The following is a 19,588-nucleotide window of genomic DNA, read 5'->3' on the forward strand; positions in this document are numbered from 1 at the left end:
CCTCATAGACCTATGATGATTTGTCCCACTGAAAGCACCATCAATCCTCCTAACACACAAGGCCCTTAAATGATCAATATCACATCCCCAACCTCGTGCACACTGATTTTTATAATTTATATCCTCTGAAAAACTGCCCTGGTCCTATATGAAGTTCAGGTATAGGTTTGTGAAAAAATGCAAGACGAGAGAGTGTAAAAAAAGAAGAATAAAGAGAATGATACATCAGATCTGTGGTAGAATCATCATTTTTCAGCAGGATGCACAGCAGCTACAAATGACTCACTAGCCATTCTGAATTGGTCTGTTTCTAAAAGTTCAAGAAATTAATCATTTGAGTCACAAAACAGTCTAGCTTGGGAAAGTGAACAATTACCTATCCTGGCTTATTTACGATTACGTTTGTGGGTTAAAGACACATTTATGTGGATATTTCTGTCCACAGAGAGACAAAAAAACACGCATGGCCCTTTATAGCATGATATCACCTCATTACATTAACAAACCGCTAAGAAAGAAAGACTGTATTTATGCGTTTTGTCTTTCACCATATAGATAAGAATTAAGGCGTTTTTAAATGTCAACAAGAAACGTGTTGGGACATCAGCAATTTCATAAAAACTGAAAAAAAATCTTTAAAAGGGTTTTCAAACATCTACATGCTGAAGAGTATTTACAAAAGCTCCATTATTAGTGACAAATAATATATATTTTCATGTGCACAGTAGGTCAAAATGCAGACAAATAAACGTGCTTTCACATTGCACACGGTAGCAGCACCGCTGCTGAACCCAATGGGTTCAATTGTACTAAAAAGTGTTGCGTTTTCACGCCTATAACCCTCCCCTGGGGTCGAAGTTCAACATGGTTCAACTCTGGCAGAAAACGCAAGACATGAACTCATGCAACCAGGGACTACAGGGAAAATTGTAAAAAACAAAACACACAATACAAAATGAACACACGGATAATATTAATAACACCCTGAAGTTCACATCACTTCTCTACACTCAAATTTTGTAATATATAATAATAATATATAATAATAATGGAAGGAAGATCCGAATGAGAGCTTATTTCTGATGTTGAGAGACAGATACATGTCTACAGATGTTGCAGCGACACCACACACCAAAACACTGGTTGCAGACATGAGGTGTTTTCGGAAACCTGCCTATTATTAGCAGGTGACACTCGGCGTCAGCAGCAGCACAACGCAACCACAAATGGCCACCATCCAACAGAGCAGAAAGCAAAACGCCAATGTGAAAGCGCCTCAACTCACAAAAAAACATTATGTAAGGACAGGATCAAATTGTTGGAAAAAGAATTCCAAATGCTTAAAAATTGTTATTATGACCTTGTTAGAAAGTTCACATGTGTAATTACAATATTTCAATGTTTTTTTCACTTTTACTTTAAGCTTGATTTGTACATTGCAATGTGTGTATTCCCACTCTTGATTTTCCTCCTGAACTCCTGGCATGGATGAAAACGTCCACTAAAACCTTTTTAAAAACGATTTAAAAAATCACTTTCTAGACTGTGAGTATCCCAACAATCTTGACTATTTCTTTAAAATAAATGTACCTTTCTTTTCAGGTAACGCCCAGGAAATGATGCGCCTCACTAGGCAGCAGTTGAGCAGCACCTTCTTTGAGAAACCATGGTTTCTGGGGAAGTGGCACAAGTCCTCCCTCCAGTGGGTTCTCTTGGCTGGTGTGGACATGGTTATGCTCAAAAAGACTGTTCAAATAGAGAGCACAAGATGTTAGAGCGACGCAAAAGTAGATTAAAGAACAGCAATTCTATATAGTTCAATTCCATTTGGTATTATTCCTATGCATACATTATGACCATACGTTTAAGAATGCATACGGTTACTGCTTTCTAGGATACAAGTCTGTTGTCTCTAGAGCAGCCTGTCCTAATCTAAAAGTGTCTTCTGCCATTTAGCATGAAGAGTTTCACTCTACTGACAGAGTGCTTGCCCTCTCTTTGTAAAGAACAAAAAAATCCAAGCAGTATTTTAGTCTTAGAACAGGTTTCGAAGCTTAGAATTATGTCCCAAAAAGGGCTAATCAAGTTTTTTTAAGTTATCCAAAGCTAAAAAAGGAGGATTTGGCTTTTTGTAGAATGTTTACATGTATAGATTAAAAGACTACATTAAACATGTTTTTATATTTTAATACTAAAACTGAAAATCAGACCAATGCAGCAAAGTTTGATGTTTATTACAGCACATTATCAGTCCTAAGTTTCACTGTGTTAACATGCTTTAACATGCCTGAAAACCACAGATAATGAAATTCTAGATTATCCAGGTACACCATGCCCTTACCGTGTACAATAAGACGAGTGGCTTTAAATTCCTCCTGTTGAGTAACAACAAGGTCCTCAGATTTCACGAAACTGATCGCTTTCCCTTTCTTCCCTTTCTCGCAAGTGAAACAAGAGTGATGGCAGGAGAGGAAGAGGAGGAGGAGGAGCAGGAGGAGAAGGAGAGTGACTCTTGTGACCAGACCGTCGGCCAATGGTCTCAGCCCCCGTCCACCTCTCGCTGGAGCAAACCACAAACTGCAAGCAGTGCATCATCATTAGTGTCCCAGGAGCGTCCACAGAGACAGCAGCGTGATCTATTCACATCAGTGACGGCCACCTCACTCACCTAGTGAAGAATTACAGCCAGGAGCGCAGACTCACGGGTCAATGGCCATGTCTGTCTTTCAGCAAGAACATTTATAGAACAACCTTACGCAAGTACACAGATGTACATTCATCACTCTGCATGTACCCAAATATACAGATAAAATAAATTAAACCCCCATCATCCCCAGTTTCACAACATCCTTCATTCCCTGATCTCTTCAATAAACTCACACAGACACACATACACACATACACAGGGGCTCAGACTCCCCTACTGCTCAGCTGCCATAATTAGCAACAGTAAGCCCCCACCCATCCTCTACACCAACAAAATCACACAGCCTACTGAATCTGACCCTGACAACAGGCTAAGAGACCGAAAAAGAAGGAAATCTCACATACAATAAAGGCCGTGATTATTTAGCTGATCACTGTGTACATAATGTCAGATGAGGAGTAAAAATGCTCTCCAATTATGGAACTGAGGGATTGAATCACACCCCTAGAGTACAGCATAGCTAACGAGGCCCTAAAATTAGCCTAGCCTCCATTTCCAGTTTTTTTTTTTTCAAATTCCTGACAAGTAGAATCCCCATAGACTACCGCATATTTATTTATAGCATGAAACATACAGACGTTACTGTAACTATAATCTCATAAACAGTAGAGCAATTAAACCTAAGATCCTGCTAGCAAACATAAGCATGTATCAGAAGCATAACATCGTTGAACTTGTGTTTCTATCAGAATCGAACCACTTCGAAATACATAAACACATGAACATACCATTTAGAACTATATTAATTAACTGCTAATTTAAGTACTCTGTATTAGATTTTGAAGGTTTACCCTAGTCATTGTGTATAATGTATGTAGTCTCAGTGGACTGCAGGGATACTTAAATGTCTTGTCAAATGAAATGTTGCTTGTCTTGTTAAAGCCCCTCAGTATTATGTCTTACACAGTCACTGGTGAGTATGGCTGATCAATAATGCAAACCTTTCAACCTAATCCTAACAGAAATCAGGAACTGAGAGATTTACTAAAACCATAAGCTATGCAGGCGTGTTTAAATGTCAATCAATATTCTGGTCTTTAATTTGCAGAAACCGCATTGGTCAATTACAGTGGGTGCTATCTCAGTACGTGGCTGAGCCCAGTATCTGCTGTTATTGCAATAAAACTGTGATTCACACTAGTTTTTTTTTTTGCTAATATAACATGGACTTTACAATGATACAATCATACTATTTTATATTTATAAATAATATTCAGACTAATGTTAAAATGTATCAGTACTAAAACTGCTGACATTTTTGACTTAATTGTTTATTTACTGATCTATAGGTCCTTCCTTATTTTAATCTGTAATCAATCTATTTTAAAGAGCTCAGTTTCAAAGCTCTACTTATTAAAAAATCTGGGCTTTATAATGACAGTTTATTACATTCACCTCTCTGTATACTTAGGTTTAAACCTTTATCTTTTAAACCAGTGTGTGTTTTGAGGCTCAATTTGGTGCAAACAGGTCTGTTCTGTGTGTAGCCTGCTAGCTAGCTAGACACAGCAGAACCTGTCACATTGATCCTTTCTGTTACTCCAATACCAGTGATATGACTTCACTCTCTCAAACATTAGTTTCACAAAACTCACATCAGCCAACAACAGCTTGGATATTTGATTTGAGCTAGCAAAGCCAAGGCTAACTTAGTGTTTGGGCTGCAAAACCCTAATTTCAGCTTTCTGTCTTTTCAATAGCAGTCCCTTGACCCGAGTCATTCTTATTTAAATGTTTATTAGTGGGGTTTCAATCAGAAAGACATGAATGTGTTCTTTGTTGAACTGAATGTCATTATGCTAGTCCATCTGGACTACTTACACAGATAGCTAACTAAGTCAAGTAAGTAAAATAAATTTGTAAAATAAAATAAAAACTTGTTATAAAATACTTTTTTGCTGGATGTTAATCTACACAGATTTCTTTTCTAAAAAGCTGTTTATTTGAGTAAGTAAAGCACTTCCATTTATTTACAGGAAGCTTAGATTCTCGAATTTCTCCTAAGGCTAGAGCATTAGCATTAGCGTTAGAGGCTAACCGCTAGCCTTTGAACGGCAAAAGAGCTAGCGCGGTTAGCAGGTAATGCAAATGCTGCGCCAGCAGTGCTAGCCAGGGTTAGCGGCAGGTTACAGGCAGATAATACACACCTCTGGACAGTGAAATAGCTGTTAGCAGCTAATACTACTCCAGCCCCATGCTGGAGAATTAAAACTACTTTATAATGTGGTACTTCAGCGGAGTGGCTTTACAGCTCCTTTATATCGGACTGGTAAAATTCATACCTAGAATGAATACGTTGTGGTTTAAAAGGTGTACTCACGATTTTGGGTTTTAATTGCTCTTTATAGTGCAAAAAATACAGTACTCTTAATTGTTAGTGGATGGTGATTTCTGGTTGAGAGTGCGCTGTGTGCAATTGGCTGCCGCTTCTTACCAGTGTGTTTGTGGATGAGTGCCACTGTGTGTAAATGGTTGTGTGTAAATCGTGTTGTAAAGCGTCCTTGGGTTTCTAAAAAGGCGCTATATAAGCAAACTTCAACCCTAATACAGTACGTCACTAAAAAATAGACCTAAGCTAGATGCAAGACTTTTGTCATTAAATATGATTATATTTAGCTTCATCAGCAGGACAAAACACACAAAGTAAAGCTTCTCAAAGCTTTGTCCTAGTTTTCAAGGTCTCTAAGCTTAATGTGCTTGTGGATCAGTGGGAGTCAGCCCTTCCCATTTGGTCTTCCAAAGTCATTGTATTCAGAAGCGTGGCAGTTATGTGACAGGCGCTGCTGTGTTTGGACTCAGTGGGGCCAGACTGTGCGCTGTGAATGTGGGCCGACCACAGCTCGAGCATTAACACTGTGACCTTACCCCCCCATCAACAAAGCAGCTAATGGTGGTGAAGCTCATGAGAGCATGTCAAATTTTCTGTTCTTTCATTGCAGCCATTCCAGGTGGCTTAATGTGGCACTTCTAGCAAATATTCATTAGTTTGCATTAATTAGATTCACGCATAAATGCCTACACAGGTCGTAACAAGATTACAACACAGGCACCAGAACGAGCTCCTTTACAAACACTGCAGTTATGTTAGCAACGGATGCTTAATGTTTCTAAGTGTTATACTGCAAAAGACATTTGCATTCTACAGTACCATTACCGCATCAAAATATCAGCACCACCTTATGAACCTTACTGATCACAGATCATTTTTTTTTACAGCTTTATGTTTGTCAGTTGTTTATGTTTGTTCATTTTGCATAGAGATGGACCATTCAGAGGTTTTGCGGCTAAAACTGATGGACAATCAACTTATAGTTTGATCGGCCAACTGCCAAAAATTAAATGTATTTTATTTGTAATGAAACAATTTCAAAATGCAGTGCAACATCAAGGAATTCCTGTACAGAACTGTAATGTGGAGCTCAGAGTGTGGTTAGTGGTTTTTGCTAGCTCTGCTGACAATCACTTTACTGGGTCAAGTGAATCACTCTCAAGAGGAGTATTTGGTTAGTTGTGATAAAGGTTAACTCTATTTCCACCACAAGATTTACTTTTATGCCTTCTACACATACGTATGTGGGTTTGAGTCAGATGCAATACAATCATTCAGCTTTTAGAGCGGATTATTAAGCTTAGAACACTGGCGTGTTGCTGTAAGCTTAATGTAGGCCTAGTATTGTGCAATAGCTGCAAAGTTAGGGTACACCCACTCTCAGCCAGGTTTGACCTGTGATGCCAACAAACACAGCGGCCAGCCTGCCTTGACAGTATTAGAAGCAGTTTAGGCTTGGAGCCTATTAGCCCGGTGCTATCAGCTTTCCCAAGCTTAATCAATCGCTGTTTTTTGATAACAGAATAATGGCACTGTAGAGTAAAAACACACACACCTCCCTATGTAACAAATAGCTAGATCTGTATACACACACTCAGACAAACAGACACACATCTCTTCCTGTTCTTTCTCTCCCTGCCTATCAGTCGATGTGAAGGAATGTCCACATTAATTATTCAGCTAATGTGCCGGGTAACAGGAGATAACAAGCAGCACTTTAGCAGTCAGCCGGCTACAACATCCTGATACAGACCAAGCCTTGGTGATATAGATTTCCCTTAAGTAAGGCTGTATTACAATGCTAAGCTGAGCGAAAGAGAATGCTATTGTTCTTATGTTTCCTTCACCTTTTAAATTTAACTTTAGTCAAAATATTAGCTGGCTTCCTTTTGCTGTGTAGTTGTTGCATTGTTGTAGTCTCAAAGTTTCAGAATAAACTGAACTTCTTGTTCACTAAATTTGATTTATTTTGTTATGATCAATCATACTACACTTCATTATGTACTTATTACTTGCTTTTTTAGTGTGCTGCGAGAAGAAATTACACTAAATTTAAGGACTGAAGATTACAGGTGTTATTTTACAATGAAGGTAAGGGCTGTTTACAGTGCACAGCACCCACACCAACATGTATCTAACCAGTTCAGCCACTGGATGTCAGTGTTGCACATTATTACAGAGAATGGTTTCCCACACTGATCATACCAGGTGTGTTAAAGCTTTTTTGCAAAGAGCTGGTGGAGCTGTAGGTTTTCATTCTAAACAGCCAGCAGCACCCCTGTTGAATTATCAATTGAGTTGTTGAGTGTGTAACTCTTTAAATACATACAGAATTGAATGAATGAATTAATAAATGAATGAAAGAGCACATGAACATATGAAAGAATGACAGGTGGACAGACATTTATATGAAATAAAAAGCCTAAAGGATAGAAAATTACAGTAGCAAAGCTTGAATATAGAAAATTGAAAGCAAAATATTTTCTTATGAAATAACAGTAACAACCATGTGGCACAGACGTACATATTTTATGTTGTTTTAGAATATTAATATGAGGGGAAAAAATATTACTTTGAGGTTGTTTTATTATAACAAAAAATGTTACTTGATTAGAGGCAAAACTGGTTAATTAGAAGCAAAAACACAATATAACTTTTATAGCTACAAGTGGTTCATGTGTAGTTATGTATAACCAATCAGAACATTTGACTTAAGTAATCAGATAAAGGGAAAACTCTTGTGTTTACATACTTCTGCTTTTTGTAAACAAGCATCAACCGCAAAATATGGACCTTCATTTTATTATGTTTTAATAGTACACAATGCTACTCCTCTTACAGCTTTCTTAACATTGCTACTAATGCAGAGACAGAAAATAGTTGCACAAACAAAAAATACTACAAAAATCACAGTAAGCTGAGATATCATACATGTACATACATGTACATGTGCTGAGAAATCTGACTGTTGAGCTCAAATCTAGCTCTCTTTATCTCTCTATTTCTTAAGTGGATCTTTAGGCCTTAATCTGACAATTTGAATAATCATTTAACTGCAGAAATCTACAATACAATAATTCTTAAATAATTATGCACTTGAGCATCTATACTTGCCATTGTATGTATCACTACCACAATATAAGCTTTCACTTTTGTAGTTATTCTGTGTCTCCATGAGATCTGAGTTATGTTTTAATTTGTGTAAATTTGTTATTTTCTTTTGTTGTTTTCCGAACACTGTAGCACTACGCACAGCATGCAGAATGTAGAAGATTTTTATTTCTTACTTGCTTACACATGTCAATGAAACTGCTTTGGAAGACAGCAGTGCAGCTCAATGTTGTGGAATTGGGTAAGGGTTACTTTGCAAAGAAGATCTGAAAAACCTGAAGTTTGTTTGAGCAGTAAACCAATTTAGGTCACAACGTATTATAAAAGCTTTTTGTTTATAATGCTGATCAGTAAGTGTAAGCACTGATTATCCAATAGTTATGTTTACAAAGAAAAATCATCTTTATCACCTTTCTTGATAAATCTTTAAATGGAAACCGATTTGAATATTCACTTTTAATGTTTTACTTGTATGCAATACACGTTTTTTTACTGAACATACAATGTGCACCTACAAATTGAAAGTAGTGTATTAGCTAAATTAGCTAATTAGCTAAACTCACAACCCTTATTTGTGTCTTGGGGTTGAGGGTGACTGTATGTTGATTGTACTTTTTCATCATGAACAACAAATGTCCTATTTTAAGCACAGTAAAAGCATTGCTTTTGTAATAATAGCATATAATAATTTATATTGTCATATAAAAACTCCAGATTCTTGGACTTCTTTGGCAAGATTTTTTAGGATCAACAGAATATGTGAGTAACTTCATATCTCGGATATATTCAGATGACAAGAGTGTCATCAGTGGCCGTTTGATCTGTAATATCTTTTTTGTGTATCTGTCTTGTCTTTGATCTACTTTTTTTTCAGGTCATGAATTAGTCATACCATTTTAAACCAAAAATACAGAGTACATCCTCCTGACTTGATAAAAAAGTTTCAAAGCACTTTTGAGCCAACAACTGTACTGCAAGTATGGAAGTTAAATTTCCTTTTACACAGCATACATCTTAGAATTGCTTATGCTTTCATGTTATTCAGAATGCTTGGGAATCATTTAAATTTATAAATAAGACAAAAAAAAAACAAATTAGAACAACTTTAATGTCAATAATGAATAAATAGTAATAACATAATTCCTAAAATCATTGACAACTAGGGGTGCTGACAAAAATGTATTCTTTAAAAAATCATGATTCCTAGTCCTGGCGATTCTGAATCAATTCAAAATGCCTCTAAATCGATTTAAAAATGTGTTTAGGGTTTATTTTTTGCCACTCCTACTCCCAACAGTACTGCATACCGAATTACGCATCCACTTTGCCACCATAGAAGAAGGCTGTCTAGGCCACCATACAGCAAGCTAGTTAGTTAGCCAGCTCCATTTATCTGAATGAAGTCCACTAGCATGGAGCAGGAGGAGAGTGAGACTCAACTAGCCCTGCCGTCGCTAAAAGCCAGTGTTTGGGCACAATTTGGATTTTACAATGTCCTGGGGAAGAGAGAGCTTGACATGAGCACAGTTGTTTGCAAGCAGTGTAAAATGAAACTGAGGATTTACCACCATGCAGCTCAGTCGAAGACAAGGGGTGTAAGCTTATGGTTAATACGCTGGACTCAAGGTACGTTTTACCTTCACGTAGCTTTTTTAGTGATAAAGCAAAGCCACAACTCTACAGTGAAACAAAGAATAAAGTGGGAGAAGCTCTGATTAACACAGATAGACTAGCACTTACATGTGACTCTGGAGTCCTGAATCCAAGGTTCTGTATGTTTGATATTTAAGGTTAAGTTTTGAAAATGTAGCCACGATGCAACATGGTTAAAAAGACAGTTTTTTTTTTTAAGGTTAGGTTTTAAATATTTTCAAAAAATGAAATATAAAATGTTGCAAAAAGATTTGATACAGTAATTTTAAGTAATTTTAAATAAACATTTTATTTGTTTAAACTGCCATTTCATCTTCTCAATCATATAATTTAAACAAAATTTATAGATCATTTAAATCAAAAATTTGTTCCAGAATCGAAAATCGTTTCTGAATCGAATCGTGACCCCAAAAATCAGTATCGAATCGAATCACCGGACACTGAGAGATTCACACCCCTATTGACAACTGAGGCATGAAATTAAATTAGATCATGTTCATAAAAAAGCCATACAAGCAACACTGAATGATTTCATAATTCCTGTTGAGTCTTCCAGTGTTGATATGCTATTGAAGATGCTGGTGAAGTAGCTGGTTGAAAAACTACTCTGGCAGTTAAGTCGTACTAGTTGGCACAGTACCTGAGTAATCAACGAGGGAGTGAATATGTGGCATAAACAAGCCTGGCAGGGGATTCTAAACATGAAAGCTTGTCCATTCTCCTTTTGGCCCGGAGCGACCATAAACAAACGCCTTCTGTTGGCTCTATCCTGGAAGTTTATTTCTGACTTGGGCCATGTCCCTCCACCGCTCACGCCTGGCTCAGCTCCGACGGCAGGCGGCCATCCTGGCAGATGCCTTCCACCCCAGTTCCCGAAGGGGAAAAACACTTGGCCCTGCAGCAAACAAAACCTGGTGGAAAAAGCCCAAGAGACAAATGGAAAGCGCCTGCGGCAATTAATCTTCAGCTTTCTGAGACCTGAGAAGAAATGGATTCTGAGGCTTTAAACATTGGTATGTGTTCCAGATATATACATTTTTTCCCTTCTTCCATGTACATTAAAACCTGCAGATACGGTCAAAACTGACCCAGAGGAACAAAATATTTATTAAGACCAAGAAAAAAATCCGGCTACCAGCGCTTCCTGCCCTGCATTTCCTGAAACATTGTACAGAGTTTCTCTTCAATAATCTATTTTAAGAAGACTTTATCTCTGCACAGGTAGGCATCACCTGGCATCATATGTATTGGCCTACTTACATTTGTAAGGATGTATGATTCAAATGTGAATGAGGTTTAAATTGAGTTATACATCTGTGCTTCTCCCTGTGTACTTCAAGCACTGATTTCCAATTCAGAAGCAACAGAGACAACTTCCAAAACAAACACTTCCATCCTGTGACTTGGGACAAGATATTCATTGCTATCTTGAACTGCACTGAAGATCCATCTAGCTGCCAGGCTATCAGTATCTGCTCCTGGTCAGAGCTGAGACACGACTCCTTCACTTCACATCATACATTATGATCATACTTGAACAATACAAAAACAGTCCTATAGATCAGGAAACTTTTACAGCATCTAAAATGCAACATTCGAACAGCAGTTCAGCTTTTGTTGTCATATGAGACACAGATGTGTAATTTGTGTGGCAGAGTGAACCACAAAAAACACACTCATGATATGTTTAATATCACTTTCATTTGTAATATTAAAATCCATTACATATTTGCGACAAAGCTGTCTGAACAGTCAGAAAGGAATTCATGTGACATTAACGCGAAGGAGTGTCACGTTACTCTCATTACATCAGCCTAAAAACAAAGTTTAAAGAAACCAAGAATCTACACCATTTGTTTCAACAGCCAAATTATAGATGAAAACTGTACGTTATTAGCACATAATGCTAGCATCGCTAACCAATGATAATTATTACTCTGAATGCCTACTATTTTCTCATTTTGCTCTCACATTATTCACATACTGGTAAGATGATATTCAACATATATATTCATACAGATATTCATCAAAAACATTTAATAGCATTTACATTATGGTGAAACTGACACCTGATATACTACCTCACAGGTTAGCATTAGTATTAGCTAGTGCTAACTGTCTGAAGAAACACACAACGAGGAGCTAAATCTTTTCTGAGCTAGGCAGCCCCCAGAAAACTGACTGGGTGGGCAATATCTTTTTTCACATGCACTGATAAAATTATTTTTTATGAATTGTTCACTTTAATACACATTTCTCCAGGCTTTTCAAACACCCTGCTCATACCTCTGTGAAAGCCAAACAGAAGCATTGATCATCATGGACAGAAGCACACAAATGTTTGCCAAACACAGCTAGCATTCTGTATGGGCAAAGCCAAGTGTGAATATTAATGATGTTTCTCATTGATTACTCTGGGGCTGCATTTATTTAAAGATCATTAGTAAAGAATTCCATATGCAATCGTTTTGATCCCAAATCAACAAGGGGAGACAGAAAAGCTATGCTAAGAATTCATAAAGAGCCCACAATCACACAGCAGAACATTTTCTACTTTAAAGTCCTAACATTAGAAAACTGAATGTGTAGCATTTTCTGCAAATCATTGACACTGTGGTCAGCTAACAAAATGTAAAATACTGTTTCATTCATCTGTCTCTGAGAGATTTAAATAATGAATACTGTGCAGCTCAGCAGCCTTGCTCTGTTCTATATGTAAATGTGTCTGTACCCAAAAATGTTAGCAGTCAGCAAAGAAACATGGATTACATTTTCATCTGAATGGACGAAGTCTTCATGGCTTCCAAATCCTTGCTTTCAGATTCAAGTAACTTGCAAAATAAAGCTGCCACTGTACATTATCTTAACACACACCCACTCACAGTACTCTTGCAGCAGTGTGTTTAATCAGTGTGACCACCACAATGCACAGCATGCTTATAAAAAACTGCTTTTATTAGAACTTTAGAGCTAAAACTGTCCTTTAACAAACATTTGCTCCATCAGAAGTCTGAGATTCAGAACCACTGTTTCACAAGGAATAAGGACATTAATGTTTAAAGGTATCATTTTTTTTTACTGTCAGATGACAGACATTTCTTTTGCAAAGGCTTCAAACAAGCAATTCTGATAAGTGCATTGTTGAATATATATTACATTGATTACACCCTTAAACCTTTAAGACTACTAGATTTTGTGTCACGATGTAACAATTCTACCCAGTCAAATGGGAATGATTTAAATCAGGAATATTTTATTGATCATGTGTAGGCTTTTTTAATGTTCAATCCACTCTGATTCGTTTTTTTTTTATTGGTCTAGTGTTCTCTATGTAATATTAACCGACATCAATCACAGCCTGCAGCAGCAAGGAGCATGCTCACACGCTAACAGAACAGTTTAATGTCTGCAGTGTGGTACTGTTTTACTGTGAAATATGAATACTTAGTTGTGAGTGACTTTTCCTTTAAATGTGTATCTTTTTTCTGCTGTTTTTGTTCATGCCAACATAAAACAACCCAGTTTTGTTGTACCCATGTTATGACACATATATATTGTTTTATCCTATACCCTATTATATATTAAAAAAACATTAATTAAACTTCATGAAGCGTTTAGCACCACTTATTATGCTTTGTATCAGTTTACTCATTTTCTGCCTCTGCACACACTGGCTGTTTTCTCCCTGAAAGGTTCAAGCTGTTTAGGGCTCGGATACTAGGAACATTAGCTGAGCCAACCAATAGACTGGTTGCCTTTCTCTGAGTAAATTTCAGTCATATGTGATCTACTCTAACTAACTGTTTTTAAAACATTAAGAATGCTGCTGGCATGCTGAGAAATCAAACCAATGCTATGTGCATCATTGTGTTGTGCCACTATCTGTCATTTTAAATTTGAAGACTTCTGATTTCATGAAATTCTGAAGCAGCAGTGGCAATAATTGTATGATTTTGATCATTTTACGTAGCACAAACACCAAGACGTCAAATACACTATAAAATAGTAATTTAAATATGTCCACTACCAAGCAAAACAGATGAGTACAGAACGGCACATTATACAAATTGGTGACCTAATCAAAGTGATTATACTTTAGTATTAATTAGCAACACACCTTGGCCAAACTGTGTGGCTGATTTATGTATAAAGTAACTAAAGTTTACTCCATAAATTATCAGTTAAATTTAGATGTCAGCCGATACTAGTATCAGGTTGAGGCAAAAAACTCTTTATTTATCTTTATTTATCAAGAATTTTAAGCTCCCTAGAAAAAGGTAACCTGTTTTCACTGTTTTCACCAATGCAGTACATGTAATGCACCATCAATAATGAACAACCAACCAAGTGGTAAGATCTACAGATCCAAGTATTCAATTCATCTGGTGGAACAAAACAAATTAGCACATTAGCAGGTTCAAGGCCTAACACAAGACATACGCAGCACTCCCTCACTAAAGAAACAAAATAGCTCACATTAATCTTGATTGCACTGCTCGCTTTTAAATTAGCCCAATGACCACATCACATGGGTTATTTGTTATCAGCTGCAGATAGAGGTAAGTGTGAGGAAATCCCTAGAAAGCAATTCCCATGTTGTATTTCTCCAATTCAGTTTTGCTTAGCGCATCATTTCTTATGAAATACTGTGGACACTTGACTACAGGAAAGTGTTCAATAATGCACACAAAAAAACAAATACTGATCAAATTAGCCAGCAACTAAGGGAAAAAAACTGTTTCATTCAGACGCAATTACAGCCTTAATTAGTGTGCCATCATTACCGCAAAACAGAAAGTGACCTGTGTAAGGGTGATGAGAAATTCACTGCTTTTCGAGCAGTGCGCCAATGTGCACCAATGTGCTTCAGGCGAGTCCAGCGGCATTATGCTCCATTTGGAGAACTGCCAGAGAGAATACAAAGCCAGGATATAAAACAGTCCAGAGCGGTATCCAATTTAACTTTACTTTACTTTTGTGTTTTATGTCCTCCATTAAGCAGACCTGCTAAAGACCACCCAGCCACTCGATGGGGCTCCATTAGTGTCACCCAAGTAAGGGCAGAGCTGGCTGCAGTACATAATGAGGAAAACAAGAACACAGCAGGACACATTTAGGATTCACCTGCCTTTTAATGCTATCTTAATAACCCCTATTACTTTCCATAGGGTACACATCATATACACAATTTACTGTCTCCATTATGTCATGTAATGGCAATTCTACATCATGTCTACACTTTAGTATTAATGCAACTGCTGCTTACCACACTACCATTAATTTAACAAGCAGCCTAGAAAAACAGCCACCTACAACTTGAGGACTCATCTGGCACAATTCCTTATTCTAAAATCAGGTTGCTGGTTACCCATGTAATCCAAACACTATTTAATTCTCTGGCAGTCTAGTCAGATTTTTAAAACCTCTCAAAAAGATCAATCCAAGTAAATCTTAAAAATGTGCTCAATTGACTATATACTTTGGAGTAGCAAAAATATATGTGGTGGTGTCCCAAAAACTTAGTGCTAAATTTTTATGTCCGTGAAACAATCCCAGAATGCACTATAATATCAAGTGTACAAACAATGAACCCATGATCCAGTCTATTGTTTGGTTCAAGATTCATGTACAGCTTCTCTGCGGAGGAGCATCATTAACTTTGTTTATGGAATGCACTCTGCTCTTACACAGCAACAAACTCACATGCAGTGTCTAAAATTGTCTACGACCACTATCACAAATGAATGTCAGCATTATTATTAAGGTTTGAAAGACTTTTGGTTACTTTCCATCACTTAAAACCCACAAAACTTCACAGACAACTACCATCACAATGCTACATTAAACTGAAAGCCACATTAAATGTTGTTCTCATATAGTGTTTGAGGGTTTTTTTTTCAATATTGCAATTTGCCCTGTAACAGATAAGATTACCATCTAGCAATTAATTTGAGGACAAGATGAGTTCTTTAACTTTTATAGTGGCAAGCAACAGTCATACTCTACAAGTTGATCAGTTAATTTATACAATTGCAATTAATTTATTGCTCAGCTAATGGGGATTTTAAATAACCATGTCAACTGTTAGCTAGCTTGATGTACCACTTACTACATTAGCCAGTGTTAAATCTGTTACCCTGATTAAAGCAAATCCACAACAATTGGGACTCAACTTAACCCTACACTTTGAAACGCAGTTTTTATTTGCCTGGAACTGTGATACATACCTGGCAACGGGGGAGTGGAAAAAGGACTGGGGAATGGGCAGTGGGTGGGATCCGAGGCTAAAACAAATGCAATTTGTGGTAAATTTAAAGAAGAACATAGCCTACTGTCTGAGGCACTGCTATTAATAGTCAGTGCTTAAACTAAAGCTGGTACAGAAAATATAATACATACTGGTCCTTAAAACAGAAATATAATACATACTGGTCCTTAAAACAGAAAAACAGAATAAAAGTCTGAATAATAAGTTAAACCCCAGCTGATGGCATTAGCTAAGTTTTAAAGTTAAATGCAAAGTCTTCAGTGAACACTGGGACAATACAGTGCACAAACACACATTTATAACTAACTAAAAACTGCTGAATTGCTGTTTAGAAGTAAATATGTAGATCAAAAAAGCAGCTCCTGAGTGAGTAAGACAAGATATAATTTACAAACAACAAAAAAAAACTATTATTAATAATATTATTAAACAAGAGGACATTTTGTTTTTTTTCGCCAGGTCACACTGACTAAAAAACACAGCAAAAGTACAAACGTACTTAAGTGGACAAGGTAAATTCAAGCTAAATTCTAAAGGAAATTATTTTACAGTACATAATTAATATACATAATCAACTAAATTCAATTTAATTTAACAACAAAGTCAATTTAATTTCACAGTAAAGTACGTTTTGTAACTGTTACATTTTATACAGTTTTTTCAACGTGTATGTTGATTTGTTGCATTAGGTGGTTCAGAAAATTCAAATTAATCTGTCTCTAAGCAAAAACAGTCGAATTTCTGTTTAGCACACAATTTCTAGATAAAAAAGGAGCTCCTGAGCGAGAGTGAGACACGATACTTTCACAAACAAAACGATATAACCTAATATAATTAATGATAAACAGGATAAAGGGTTTTAGCTTTGTTTTCAGGTTAAACTGACCTGAAGAAACGGCAAAAGTACAAACATGACTGAACTTCTTCTCCCGCGGCGCTGTGAGGAGAGTTTCTGAGGTGAATGTGAGGGTGTGTGAGGTGTGTGTAAGGATGTGAGGATCAGGCAGTGTGTGTGGGAGAGCTGTCTGCACCTTTAATCCTACCGCTCGAAGAACTCGCCGCGTCCACACGAGCAGAAATGCTGTCCAGTTTCTCCAGTTTCTCGGACTCCATGGCGATACCCGCTCCGCTCCGCTCGCTCCTCATCGTGCGCTGACCGTTGGGGTGGAGAGACTCTGTTGCGCGCGCGCTCCGTCTCCAACTTCGTGAGAGGCTGCTGACGCGCGCGCTTCCCGCCACTCGTCAGGGAGAGCCAGTCACTGAAGACCAGAGCGGACTGGTTCATTTACACACCCCCTGATTACACTCAATACTTAATATATCGTCACCTCCCGAAAATAATCAGATAAGATATTTTTTTTGCAAAATCAATGTTTTTCTTTTTCTTTTTATATCCTCATGATGCTATAATTAATGGCCACCTGTGGTAAAAAGTCATACATCCCAGCTGATCAGAAAATTTTATTGTACCCCTTTAGGATAATTGCCTATGTTAAGACTGAGACTTAAGCTAATTTATTATGACTGAGTCAACACAAAATATGACTTATCAAAATGTAAATTTTAATAGCTTTCCAAGATGGCGGCTACCTTCTCTGAACTGATTTTCACAGTTTAGGGCTGGTCCCCAATTGGTAAGTGATGAGACTTTTGCTATAATATAATTTTTACTTCTTATTAATAAAGGCAATAGGCTATAAATATATCATTCCGTACTCTTCGCACTATAAGGCACACCTAAAATCCTAAAATTTTCCCAAAAATCGACATAATATGAATTCTACCATTCAGGGTGTAAGGAGCAGTAAAGCCACTCCACTGAAGAAGTTACAGTATTATAAAGAAGTTTCAGCGAAGTTTTTCTCCAGCACCAAGGAGCAGTATTGGCTTTACAACTAACTTCAGTGCTTGCTATTTTGCCGTTCAGAGGTGAGAATATCACTGTGCTGTCTGTTTGTTTACTGTGTTAAAACAAGCTAGTGGGAAGAACCACTAGCTGATGATGCAGCTGCTTACTGGGGCTGTTGAAAATATCGGAACTCATAGCTTTGATCATATTATTACAAACATATTATTATTAATGAATATATTATTACAAATATAGAAGAATGTTTACATTTTATACATTTTTTTATGTGGGGGTGGGTATTTTGCCATTAAGGGTTTTAAATGTATAGCCCACCTTTGTATAGGCCAGCCAAGTTCTTCATCACCAAATTTTACAAACCATGTCTTACTGCACATTGTTTTGTTTACAGACATCATGAAACTGGAAAAAGGCTTTAACAAAATTCAGCATTCATTTCTATTACTGGAACTAAAGAGGCCAAACCAATAAACACAGTCCAAACCCATAATTTTTCCTTCACCAAAAAATACAGTAGGCACAGCAGGTAACATTCTTCTGCATCCATTAAACCCCAATTCAGACTAAGAATTAGAGAAGTGTAAATCATCACACAATTTGACTGCCCCAGAGTTCAGTGGTATTGTGCTTTATTATACCGTACACTGATTCAGCAGTGGAAATTCAATCCATGAAGCTTCTGACAAACATCTGTTGTACTGGAGTTGCTTTTAATGTTGTGTCATTTTGTCAGTTTGTAACACAGTAATGAGCTTTGCAACCAACGACAGATAATTTTTCAACACTTGGCATTTCAGCACCTGGTGGTCCCATTTTGAGCCTGTGTGGTCTACAGCTTGGCAACTGAGCTGTTTTTGCTCCAGGACATTTACTTTTCATTGTGAGACAGTGCAGCTTGAGCAGAGCAAGAGTTTACTTGACCGACTTACTGGAAAGGTGGAATCCTGTGACAGTGCTGTGTTGAAAGTAACTGGAGGACTCTTTAGTTTAACTTATTATGTTGCCATTCTACATTTTAACTGGCAGTCTGTATGTGAGGATTACATGACAACAAGCTTAATTTGATGCACTTATTGTCAATTAGTGTAGCTAAAATATTTAAAACCAATAATTTAAAAGGGTTTCTACTTTTTGGTGATGCAGTGTCATTTAACGTTTTACACATTGGAAGGTGGCTGAAATATATTGAGAATTCTGATCTCAGTGCCTGAGGCAAGAAACATAAACTCTCCCAAACAGTGAGGAGCCCACATACACACACACACACACAGAACTTTCTGAAAATAGTGTGTTCCATGCACTGACTCTCTTGGTACACTTGGTTGGGAACATACAGTTTTAGTTCTAGCAGAAAAATACAAAATAGTCCAAATAAAACGAATCAACAAGGAACATACACTCCTTGGCCAAAAAATGTAACCACATGGATTTAACTAACAAAGAAAGAGCAAATCCTCCAATCACACCACAGCTTTTCAATAATATTCAGGTCTGGAGACTGAGATGATTATTCCAGAATGTTGTACTTGTTCCTCTACATGAATGCTTTAGTAGATGTTGATCAGTGTTTAGGGTCGTTGTCTTGTTGAAGTATCCACCTCGGGCCCAACTTTTTTCAACTTCTTCAAACATTGTTCTCAAGTATCTGTTGAT

At 37.1% G+C, this 19,588-nt stretch overlaps 1 protein-coding gene across 1 annotated transcript in view; it reads right to left on the reverse strand.

Moving 5' to 3' along the window:
• The window catches only part of kcnip4a (potassium voltage-gated channel interacting protein 4a), a 261,287-nt gene extending 244,023 nt beyond the window's left edge, over window positions 1–17,264 (reverse strand). Inside the window, exon 1 of the mRNA XM_049482709.1 lies at window positions 17,100–17,264. Within this exon, the coding sequence (XP_049338666.1) occupies window positions 17,100–17,214 (115 nt within the window). The 5' untranslated portion in view covers window positions 17,215–17,264. The remainder of the gene's footprint in view (window positions 1–17,099) is intronic.
• Between the last annotated feature and the right edge of the window lie 2,324 nt (window positions 17,265–19,588).

This window comes from Astyanax mexicanus, chromosome 8 (assembly GCF_023375975.1).
Source record: "Astyanax mexicanus isolate ESR-SI-001 chromosome 8, AstMex3_surface, whole genome shotgun sequence".
In the NCBI taxonomy this organism is placed as follows: domain Eukaryota; kingdom Metazoa; phylum Chordata; class Actinopteri; order Characiformes; family Acestrorhamphidae; genus Astyanax; species Astyanax mexicanus.